Below are 12,496 nucleotides of genomic sequence, written 5' to 3'. Positions count from 1 at the left end.
ATTTTTTTAAATGTTTTTATGCCTCACTATACTATGACATTTTTTTCTTTTTTTTTTTTTAGCATTTTCATGTCTTACTTTACAATCACGTTTTTATGCCTTACTATACAATCATGTTTGTATGCCTTACTAAACTATGACATTTTTATGCCTTACTAAACTATGACTTTTTTTTAACGTTTTTATGCATTACTATACTATGACTTTTTTTCTTTTTTCTTTTAGCATTTTCATGCCTTACTAAACTATGACATTTTTTCTACGTTTTTATGCCTCACTATACTATGACATTTTTATTCATTACTAAACTATGATATTTTTATGCCTTATTATACTATGAATTTTTTTTTACGTTTTTATGCATTATTATATTATGACATTTTTTGACTTTTTTTTAAACTTACTATATTATGACATTTTTTGCCTTGCTGTACTGTGACTTTTTCTTGCCTTACTATACTATGACTTTTTTTGCCGTAATATACTATGACGTTTTTTGACATTTTTTGCCTTACTATACTATGACTTTTTTTGACATTTTTTGCCTTGCTATACTATGACTTTTTTTGACATTTTTTGCCTTGCTATACTATGACGTTTTTTGACATTTTTTGCCTTACTATACTATGACATTTTTATACATTATTATACTATGACTTGTTTTTTTACCTTTTTTTGCCTTACTATACTATGACTTTTTTTGACATTTTTTGCCTTGCTATACTATGACTTTTTCTTGCCTTACTATACTATGACTTTTTTTGACTTTTTTTCTAACTTACTATATTATGACATTTTTGCCTTACTATACTATGACGTTTTTGGACATTTTTTGCCTTGCTATACTATGACGTTTTTTTAATTTTTTTTGCCTTACTATACTATGACTTTTTTTGACATTTTTTGCCTTGCTATACTATGACTTTTTTTAATTTTTTTGCCTTGCTATACTATGACTTTTTCTTGCCTTACTATACTATGACTTTTTTTGACCTTTTTTTGCCGTAATGTACTATGACGTTTTTTGCCATTTTTTGCCTTGCTATACTATGACTTTTTTTTGACATTTTTTTAACTTACTATATTTTGACATTTTTTGCCTTGCTATACTATGACGTTTATTGACATTTTTTGCCTTACTATACTATGACTTTTTTTGACATTTTTTGCCTTGCAATACTATGACGTTTTTTGACATTTTTTGCCTTGCAATACTATGACGTTTTTGGACATTTTTTGCCTGACAATACTATGACTTTTTTTTAACTTTTTTTGCCTTGCTATACTATGACTTTTTTTTTTAACTTTTTTTTAAACTTACTATATTATGACATTTTTTGACTTGCTATACTGTGACTTTTTCTTGCCTTGCTATACTATGACGTTTTTTGAAATTTTTTGCCTTGCTATACTATGACTTTTTCTTGCCTTACTATACTATGACTTTTTTTTTCCTTTTTTTGCCGTAATGTACTATGACGTTTTTTGCCATTTTTTGCCTTGCTATACTATGACTTTTTTTTGACATTTTTTTAACTTACTATATTATGACATTTTTTGCCTTGCTATACTGTGACTTTTTCTTGCCTTACTATACTATGACTTTTTTTGACCTTTTTTGCCTTGCTGTACTATGACGTTTTTTGCCATTTTTTGCCTTACTATACTATGACTTTTTTTGACATTTTTTGCCTTGCAATACTATGACGTTTTTTGACATTTTTTGCCTTACTATACTATGACATTTTTATACATTATTATACTATGACTTGTTTTTTTACCTTTTTATGCCTTACTATACTATGACTTTTTTTTTTTTGGCATGTTCATGTCTTACTATACAATCATGTTTGTATGCCTTACTAAACTATGACATTTTTATGCATTACTAAACTATGATATTTTTATGCCTTATTATACTATGACTTTTTTTTTTTACGTTTTTATGCATTATTATACTATGACATTTTTATACCTTATTATACTATGACTTTTTTTTTTTTTAGCATTTTTATGCCTTACTATACAATGACATTTTTATGCATTATTATACTATGACTTCGTTTTAACGTTTTTATGCATTATTATACTATGACAGTTTTATACCTTATTATGCTATGACTTTTTGTTTTTTAGCATTTTCATGCCTTACTAAACCACGACATTTTTATGCATTTCTATACTATGACATTTTTGTGCCTTATTATACTATGACTTTTATTTAACGTTTTCATGCATTACTATACTATGACCTTTTCATGCCTTACTAAACTATGACATTTTTTTTACGTTTTTACGCCTAACTATACTATGATGTTTTTATGCCTTACTATGACTTTTTTTTTTTTTTTTTTTTTTTTAGCATTTTCATGCCTTACCTTACAATCACGCTTTTATGCCTTACTATACTATGAAATTTTTTTTTGGGGCATTTTCGTGCATTACTATACAATTACATTTTTATGCCTTATTATAATATGACTTTTTTTTAAAAACGTTTTTATGCATAACTATTCTATGACGTTTTTATGCCTTACTATACTATGACTTTTTTTTTTAGCATTTTCATGCGTTACTATACTATGATGTTTTCATGCCTTACTATACTGTGACTTTTTTTTTTTACTTTTTTATGCCTTACTATACTATGACGTTTTTGTGCATTACTATACAATGACGTTTTTATGTGTTATTATACTATGACTTTTTTTTTTAGCATTTTTATGCCTTACTAAACTATGACATTTTTATGATTTATTATAGCAAGACACTCTTTGGCGTTTTTATGCCTTACTAAACTATGACGTTTTTATGACTTATTATAGCAAGACACTCTTTGGCGTTTATATGACTTATTATACTATGACTTTTTTTTTTTTAGCATTTTCATGCCTTACTATACAATCATGTTTTTATGCCTTACTATACTATGACTTTTTTTTTTTGGGCATTTTCATGCCTTACTATACTATGATATTTTTATGCCTTATTATACTATGACTTTTTTTTTTAGCATTTTCATGCCTTTCTAAACTATGACATTTTTATGCATTACTATACTGTGACATTTTTATACCTTATTATACTATGTCTTTTTTTTTAAACGTTTTTATGCCTCACTATACAATGATGTTTTTATGCCTTACTATACTAAGTCTTTTTTTTTTTTTTTAGCATTTTTATGCCTTAGTATACAATCATTTTTTTATGCCTTACTAAACTATGACATTTTTATTCCTTACTAAAACATGACATTTTTAAGCCTCATTATACTATGACTTTTTTTCTAAACGTTTTTATGCATTACTATACTATGACGTTTTCATGCCTTACTTTACAATCACGTTTTTATGCCTTACTAAACTATGACATTTTTATACATTATTATATTATGACTTTTTTTTACGTTTTTATGCATTACTATACTATGACTTTTTTTTTTTTTTTTTTTAGCATTTTCATGCCTTACTAAACTATGACATTTTTTTATTTTTTTTAGCATTTTCATGGCTTACTATACTATGATTTTTTTTTTTGGGCATTTTCATGCCTTACTATATAATCATGTTTGTATGCCTTACTAAACTATGACATTTTTATGCCTTACTAAACTATGACATTTTTATGCCTTACTATACTGTGACATTTTTATACCTTATTATACTATGACTTTTTTTATTTTACGTTTTTATGCCTCGTTATACAATGATGTTTTTATGCCTTACCATACTATGACTTTTTTTTTTTTTTGGCATTTTCATGCCTTACTATACTATGACATTTTTATGCTTTACTAAACTATGACGTTTTTATAAATCTTTTTATGCCTTACTAAACTATGACATTTTTATGACTTATTATAGCAAGACACTCTTACTTCTTATACTATGATGTTTTTATACCTTATTATATTATAACTTTTTTTAACCTTTTAATGCCTTACTATACTATGATGTTATTAGGCGTTTTTCTTGCCTTACTATACTAAGTCTTTTTTTTTTGGCCTCTTTGTACCTTACTATACTATGACGTTTTCTTATCTTTTTATTTCTTACTATACCATGATGTTATTATGCCATACTATACTATGACATTTTTATGCCTTACTGTAGAAAGACGTTTTTGTACCATATTATAGTATGACTTTTTTTTTTTTTGCATCTTTATGCCTTACCATAATATCACGTTTTTATGCCTTACTATACTAAGTCTTTTTCTTTTATGGCATCTTTATGCCTTACTATACTATGACATTTTATGCCTTATTATACTATCACTTCTTTATTTAGCATTTTTATGCCTTATTATAGTATGACTTTTTTTTTACCTTTTTATGCCTTACTATAGCAAGACGCTCTTTGGCGTTTTTATGACTTATACTATGATGGTTCTTGACCTTTTTATGCTTTACTATACTATGACTTTTTTAAAACTTTTTATGCCATATTATACAATGACGTTTTTTTTTTGCATTTTTATGCCTTACTAAACAATGACATTTTTTTTAACCTTTTTATGCCTTACTATAGCAAGACACTCTTTGGCGTTTTTATAACTTATTATACTATGACGTTTTTTGAAGTTTTTATGTTTTACTATACTATGACCTTTTTTGACCTTTTTTTGCCTTACGATACTATGATGATTTCATGCCTTACTACTTTTTTACTTTTATATTCCTTACTATATTATGACTTTTTTGTCATGCCTTACCATACCATGATGTATTTATGCCTGACTATCCTGTTATTTTTTTTACTTTTTTATGCCTTAGTATAACATGACATTTCTTGACGTTTTTATGCTTTATCATGCTTTATTACTTACTTACTTATTCTATGTTATTCACATCAATTGTTTATGTGAAAGTTTAATCTGAAAGTTCAGGTAAAATTACATTTTCCTCTGCAATGTGAGATAGAATGAAATGGAAAAACGAGTAAAGCACAATTACCTAAGAGCTGTACTAAAGTATTTGAGTTATTGTAATTAGTAAAAGAATTACTCAATTGACTAATTAATAGACAGAAAATTATGCAGTTATTATGCATTAACAGTTTGGACCAAATTATCAATCGTTTTTCTACAAAATAATTATATATTTGGATTAGGGTTGGGTTATCAGAAGTCAGTGTTTGCTATCTCTTCTCTCACATTAATCTTCTCATGACCCCTGAGATTTATCTGGTGACCCTTTGGAGGGGCGCGACCCTTAGATTGGGAACCACAGAACTGTAAAGTAGCTAAAAGCAGCTCCACCTGGAGAAGCTACAACAGTAAAATGCTGCTTTTACATACTGATGTATCAGTATTGACAACATGAAATGTCATTTATAATACAAAGTATGGCAACAACTAATGATTATCTTTATTCATTAGTCAATTAGTTGCTGCGTTGTAATAGTGAACACTTAACATAATAAATAACTTTTTATATTTGACCAAGAATTCAAAACCCAAAGATTTTCCGACTATTACAACATAAGTCGGGAAAAGTGGAAAATCGTTAAATTGAAGAAGCTGGAACCAAAAAAGATTTGTAATTTTTGCTCAAAATCGAAGATAAACAATAAATTTATTATCCTATGATGTTTTCTTTCAATCAAGTAATCACATAATCACTCAAAGACTTTTACTTTTGCTACTTTCAGTTCATTTTACTGAGGACACCTCTGTAGTTTTACTTTGGCTTTTCAATGCTCTTGTTTAAATGTTTTTATATTGTCGTTCTTTTATTCTGGAACGAGATCAGAGTGTTCCACTGAGTCAGACCTGCTCAGACGTGTTGATCATGTGATGTTTATGTGCAGTGGAAAAACAAAAAAAACAAAAAAAACAAAAAAAAAAGAAGAGCCACTCCAAGGTTCGTTTTTCCAACACATAAAAGGAAATATATTTAAAAAATTGTTCATACTGAAGAACTCTTATCATTGCAGAGTCATTTACACAGGGGGCAGTTGTATGTCAGTCTGTCATATTCATGTACATGGTTAATCAGATGCACACACTGCCTCCTCTTCCCTCGCAAAGCCGTCACCTTTGCAGAATACGGAGTGTACACTTGTTTGCAGGCGGTTACACAGTTTCAGAATAAAAATCAGCATTTCATCTTTCGTCCATTGTTAAACTTGATTGAGACACTAATACTCTGGGACATCACATTTCTGAAATGGCAAATGAGGAGTAAAGTGAAATTCTTCCTGCTTTTTTTTTTTTTTAATTATTTGTGTATGACAAATCAAAAAGAGAAAAATCAAGACTTTTATTTGATTTTCTTTTTTACAAACACATCTCACTACATGATCGATCTTTTTTTTTAAATTTTTTTTTATTATCATTATTATTATTATTATAAATCTGTGGTTTAGAAATGTCACCCGAAATGCAAGGGATGTGCATAGGTGTCAAGTCAACGTCCGGCTCCGTCGCTGTTGGTTTTTTCTTGCCCCCGTCTTGCTTCCCTTGGCTGAGTTCAGTTTTCCAAACAGCTGGAATGTTTTTTTTTTGTTTTTTTTTTTAATTTAGTTTGTTTTTTTTTGTTTTTTTAAAGTACATTTTTGTCTTTTCTTTCTCGGAGGTTTACAGAGGGACACGGGGGAACACTGACTGACTGACAGCATGGAAGCTTGCAAATGTCCACATGCATGATAACCTCATTCAAATCTCTAAAACATTTATGGATTTATTTAGAAGAGACAGTACCTGGTGGGTAGAAAGGTGTGTGTGTGTGTGTGTGTGTGTGTGTGTGTGTGTGTGTGTGTGTGTAACTGTACCCAGAGCTAACAACAGGACAGACGATGAGGATGTATTTCAGCTTAGAAAAGAACGGGGATGAATAAATATGAGGGAGAGTCACATGATCTATAGAGGAGAAGACATTGCAGTGTGTTTGTGTGCTTTTACTTCAGTCTGCTGAGACAGAAAACCCACTGACACTGTCCTACAGATGGTCTACAACACCCAACAGGACTACAATGTGATGGGAGGGCGGCGGCTGTGGTGGGATGACGGGACGCAGTACTGTCTCTTTAAAACAAACATCTACAAAAATGTTGCCTCCTAGCTAGTACAGACATGACAATATTCACTTTTTGTTTACTCTGTTTTTATACAACACTATGACTAGGTCATCTGTTAGGGCGAGAGTCCGACAACTGGGCGCCGCAGGTCGTCTGAGCGGCGGCGGCGGCGGCGGAGAGGGTTTCGGCTGAATGCTGTGGTCGCTGTCACGATACGCTGAGGGTGTTTTCCATCGAGTGCAGTGTAGAGAGAGGTTTCCCATCGCTGTTTGTCTTTGTTTATCATTATTTTAAAGAGGGAATGATGGGAGTTTGGCCCAGGGGAGATGGAGGAGCAGAGAGAAGAAGGGAGGAGGAGGAGGAGGAGGTCAGTAGACCCAGGACACAGGGACCCACTGGCTGGTGGTGCACACCAGGTCGATGGCTTCCTCCAGGTGCCTGATGGTCTCGTCGATCTCGTTGTTGATGATGGTCTGGTCGAAGTAGTGGGCGTAGGTCTTCTGCAGGATCTCCGACTCCTTCTGCAGCCGCTGAAGAGACTCGTCCTGGAGGAGGAAGAGGAGGAGGAGGAGTTAGACACTGATGAAGGCTGACACAGACAGTTACTGACGGAGAATCTCAAGGCCTCTACACGCTGTGATTGAGGTCAAAGGTCAGGGGCGTGGTGACCTCACAAACAGTGATTTTGGCCTTGTGAACCCAATATCTCCGTAACGCTTTGAGAGAAGTTCTTCAAATTTGGTAAAAACATTCACCTGGACTCAAGGACAAACTGATTAGATTTTGATGGCTAAAGGTCAAAGGTCAAAGGCCTTGTGAACGAAATATCTCCAGAAGGGAATCCCTTCAGATTTGGCACAAACATACACTAGGACTCAAGCATGAACTGATTAGACTTTGGTGGTCAAAGGTCAAAGGTCAGTGTGACAGGGATGTAACCTGAAACTGGTCTGAGTGGAGGAGGCAGACAACCACCAGGAGGTGATTCTAGTTTTTCACTCAGCAGTGTAGAGGCCTTCACTGAGCGGAGGAGGAAGTGAATCAGGAAACTAAACTCTAGAACCACACACACGAGCAGAAAGCAGGGAACACACACGTCAATATAATTCAGACTAACACGACACAGTCCATCCTGTCAGGTGTTACTCACTGGCAGCGTTCGACACCACCTGGGCATCTGAGGGGAGAGCGCCAAAGAAACAAACAGCGCATGCAGCATGCAGAAACAAAGGAGTGCAGAGCAGACAGAGGAAGAGGCGTTTACATCATCACAGTGAGAAATCTGTACGAAGGAGCTTCAAGACTCTAAGATGTGTCTCTTTTTAAATGGATTAAACATGTAAAACAAATTAGAGGTGAAAACTATTAGTTGATGAATTTAAATAGAATCGTTCAGTCGCCTGTTTATCATTTATTAACAGTAAATGAACATTTAATAAATGGTGTATAATAAACTATAATGTGCTATAAGGACATTTTACATGTTTAATAATGTATTTGTCAACAGGTTTTTATTAGAGCTGCAACTAATGACGATTGATCTGTTGAATATTTATTAATTAATATATTTTGACGTCTTGTTTCGTCTGATGCAGGTTGCTGTGATACGCAACAGAGAAAAGCATGTTTTATATTTTTCCACTAGTTTTACCTGAAAACGACTCAAACATTAATTTACTGATCGAGATAGAGGCCGATTATTTTTCTCTCAATCAATTAATTGATTAATCGGCTCATCATTTCAGCTCTAGGAAGAATCTCTTCAGTTGAACAGGTTCAGTTCAGTCTGGAGTTGATTTTTTTCCTCTTTTGACAAACTGTTTCCTACTGAAGACGTCAACCTTTAGAAATGGATCATAATTACTTTCATTTTTAAAAAAGGTGAATTCATTTCCTAAAACAGCTGCTCACTGTTTTTACCAGGGAGGAGGAGGAAATGGAGAATTAGTTTGGGACTATTTTCACCCGCGGATAAATACATTTAGTGCTGTAGTGAGTATTTGTGGCTGCAGGACCGTGTGTGTGTGTGTGTGTGTGTGTGTGTGTGTGTGTGCGTGCGTGTGTGTGTGTGTGTGTGTGTCTCAGTGTAACAGCGTGGCTCTAACGTGGAGCTGTGGCTCAGAGAAGTGACATGTATCAGGTTTTAGTGACGTGTTTGGTGGATAATAGAAAGGTAGTAAATCAGCCGCTGGTCCTTCACAGTGAGTCATTGTGTTTGAGGTTTTCCTACCTCATTGATTCCTGGCGTGATGGTCGGTGCAGCAATAAACACGACGTATGGGGCGAACTCTGCTGTCCGCAGGACCTTCAGGGCCTGATGGAGACCAGGTGTTAGACTCAAATAAAAATATAAATGCACACTCACACCTTTATATATACACCCACATACACACCTGAGGCTCCACGTCCAGTATAGCTACTAGTCCCTGTTGGTGGATCTTGCGTATGGTCTCCAGCCGCGTCCCGTACATGGCGTCCTCGTGGCTGCCGTACTCCAGGTACTCGTTGTTGCTGATGTCCTGCATCATCTGGTCGTGGGAAACAAAGTAGTAGTTCTTCCCGTTCTCCTCGTCCTTCTTTGGAGGTCTGGTTGTGTCTGTGGGACACACACACACACACACACACACACACACAGTGAGGTGTGTTGTTGTTGTTGTTGTTGTTTCTGTGGAGGACTTGTGATCGTGTGTCTTACGTGGGATGGGGTAGGCGAATCTGTCGGGGTGTTTGGTTATGAGTGTGTTCTTGATGTGTCTTCTGCCCACTCCATGAGCACCTGACACACACACACACACACACACACACACACACACACACACACACACACACACACACACACACACACATTAATTAATTAATGTTAATTCATTTATTTTCTAGGACTCAAAACTTTTCTGCAGCAGCTGATCAAACAGCTGATCAAACAGCTGATCAAACAGCTGATCTAAACTGAATATCTTTGCCTTCTCTTCTTCTACTTGTAAATGAATTTTAATATTTGATAAAAGATGTGAGGATTCAGATCTGAAGAGAAGATCTCATGTTAGATTTTTATCTCCAACAATAACAGAGGTTTAAATCACTCACCTAACAAAACTAGTGTTTTCCTCTTGAAGGCAGGAAGCTTCACCACCTCCTCGTACGTGACGAGATCTAGTTGGTCAAACACTGGAGGGGAGGGAGGGAAAGAGAGACAGATGAGGAGGATGTGGAGGAGAGTGCTGAGAAAACAACAGACAGAGAGGAGAACAGGTCTGATAACTACGGGGTTCAGAGGAGAGGAAGTTGTCAAAATAAAGCACATTCAAAATCTGACTGGCAACAGATCTAATGTCAGAACACAGAGTGAGAACTTGATCTGTGAAGTGATGAACTACAGAATAAAACGACCAGACGTGGCTCATCACAAGGTCCAGTTAACCCGGCGGCCGGTGACGAACAGGTCTGAGAGGGTTGCCATGGAAATAAAACAGCTGTTCATTAAATCTTGCTTCTTATCTAAATTATTACGGAAAAGTGTTGTCGAAAGAAAAAAAACCTGCTGAATGAATTTTAAAGTATCATTCAGTCTGAAAAAGTCCTGAAACTATCAGACGATGAATTGATCCGTTATAAAAAACTCACAGATTCCAGTTTGTTAAACATGAATATTTTCTGCTTTTCTTATTGTTTCCTTAGTTATCAATCTACGATGATCATTAATTCATTCATTTAAATAAATGTCTTAAAGTAAAGAGTATTTCAGCACGGCTTTAGGAAATTGTGATTTTCTGACGATTAACTTGAAATGTGAATAATTCAGTTGCAGCCGTTGTTGAAGGGAATGAATGTGGTCGAATTAAACGATTGACACTGAGAATAATTCTTTAAAAAGAAGAAAAGACGAAGTTGAAAACAAGAAGAGAAAACTGATTTAAACTAGTGGAGGATTATTACATTCACAGGCTAATTAAGGTCCATTATTGTAGGAGGGACAAACCTGTGAGCAGCTGTTTACCTCCGACAACACATCTGTTCGTGTGAAACATGAATTCTACAAAACTATTTGCTCTGAGTCATAATTATTTTCATTGTCAATTAATCTGCTGATTATTTTCTTCATTGTTGTTTCAAATAAAAATTTAAAAAGTCAGAAAATGTGAAAAATGCATTAAAAAAGCAGAAAGCATCAAATCTTCACATTCAAATAAACTGGAACATTTTTAGAAAATGATTCATTGACGATTAAAATAGTTTCTGACACAATTTGTGTCTGTCTTTCCTTTCAGATATTTTCAAAGGACGTGATCGAATTAACTTCGTGCAACTATTTCTTCTAAATAAATCCTCGTGTTAAATCTTAATGCAGCTGTTTAATAATAATAATAATAATTATTGATCTTTCATCAGACTTCTTAAGGACCCAGACGTCCGGGGTAAATGTGGTTTCTGTAAAATCTGTGAGCAGGTCTGATGTGTGCTGCAGAGTGGATCACATGTCTGTTCACTGTACAATGTGTCCTCGGCCTCCGTAACACGAGCCTCCGTCTCAGGCTGCTGACGAGCAAAATACAATACCCACAAGTCACTGGGTTTCTGTTGTGCAACAGGCGTCTGAGGAGCAGCTGCTGCTCACAGCGTTTACACTGTGAATCTGACCGGACGTGTTCGTTAGTGTTTGTTTACTTCACTGTCTGATTAGAAAACAGGTTAAGATGAACATCACAGCACACACACACACACACACACACACACACACACACACACACACACACACACACACACACTCACACACAGACACACACACACAGATACTCAGCTACACAGTTTCAGCTTTGTGTCGGCCTTCTGTTGTTTTACATCAACAGAAACAAAACTGAAACACGGGCAGTGACAGCTGACTTCATCTACAGGGTTAATAAATAAACAGAAGAAGAAGAAGTGGAAAGAGGGAGAGAGAGAGAGAGAGAGAGAGAGACAGAGAGAGAGACAGAGAGAGAGAGAGAGAGACAGAGAGACAGAGAGAGAGACAGAGAGAGAGACAGAGAGAGAGAGAGAGCGAGAGAGAGAGACAGAGAGGGAGAGAGAGAGAGAGACAGAGAGAGAGACAGAGAGACAGAGGGAGAGAGGTAGAGAGAGAGAGACAGAGAGAGAGAGAGAGACAGAGTGACAGAGAGAGAGACAGAGAGAGAGAGAGAGAGAGAGAGAGAGCGAGAGAGAGACAGAGAGAGCGAGAGAGACAGAGAGAGAGAGAGACAGAGAGACAGAGAGAGAGAGACAGAGAGAGAGACAGAGACAGAGAGAGAGAGAGAGACAGAGAGACAGAGAGAGAGAGAGAGAGAGACAGAGAGAGAGAGCAGGGTGCTGTCACTGGTTGTTACTTACATGCAGAGAGGCCGTTCAGTAGGAGAAAGCGAGAGAGATGAACAGGAGGGGTCATAACAATGTTCGGTTACAACAGCAGAATAAAAAACACAAACAGCAAGATACAACAGCTG

General features: G+C 35.1%; 1 protein-coding gene across 7 annotated transcripts in view; it reads right to left on the bottom strand.

Moving 5' to 3' along the window:
* Positions 1-5,864: 5,864 nt before the first annotated feature.
* Positions 5,865-12,496, bottom strand: part of caska (calcium/calmodulin-dependent serine protein kinase a) — a 108,682-nt gene continuing 102,050 nt past the window's right edge. For 4 of the 7 annotated variants that reach the window (XM_023393450.2, XM_087170228.1, XM_023393454.2 and 1 more), the window contains 5 exons: positions 10,107-10,187; positions 9,715-9,795; positions 9,413-9,615; positions 9,250-9,333; positions 5,865-7,564 (listed from right to left, as the gene is read on the bottom strand). In XM_023393450.2, the coding sequence (XP_023249218.1) occupies positions 7,388-7,564; positions 9,250-9,333; positions 9,413-9,615; positions 9,715-9,795; positions 10,107-10,187 (626 nt within the window). In that variant the 3' untranslated portion in view covers positions 5,865-7,387. The remainder of the gene's footprint in view (positions 7,565-9,249; positions 9,334-9,412; positions 9,616-9,714; positions 9,796-10,106; positions 10,188-12,496) is intronic. The other 3 variants (XM_087170227.1, XM_087170229.1, XM_087170230.1) reach the window with 1 other exon arrangement.

This window comes from Seriola lalandi, unplaced genomic scaffold (assembly GCF_002814215.2).
Source record: "Seriola lalandi dorsalis isolate HSWRI2012SDOR001 ecotype SW California unplaced genomic scaffold, Sedor1 jcf7180002054936, whole genome shotgun sequence".
NCBI classification, from domain to species: domain Eukaryota; kingdom Metazoa; phylum Chordata; class Actinopteri; order Carangiformes; family Carangidae; genus Seriola; species Seriola lalandi.
This window is presented reverse-complemented; position numbering and strand designations above follow the sequence as displayed.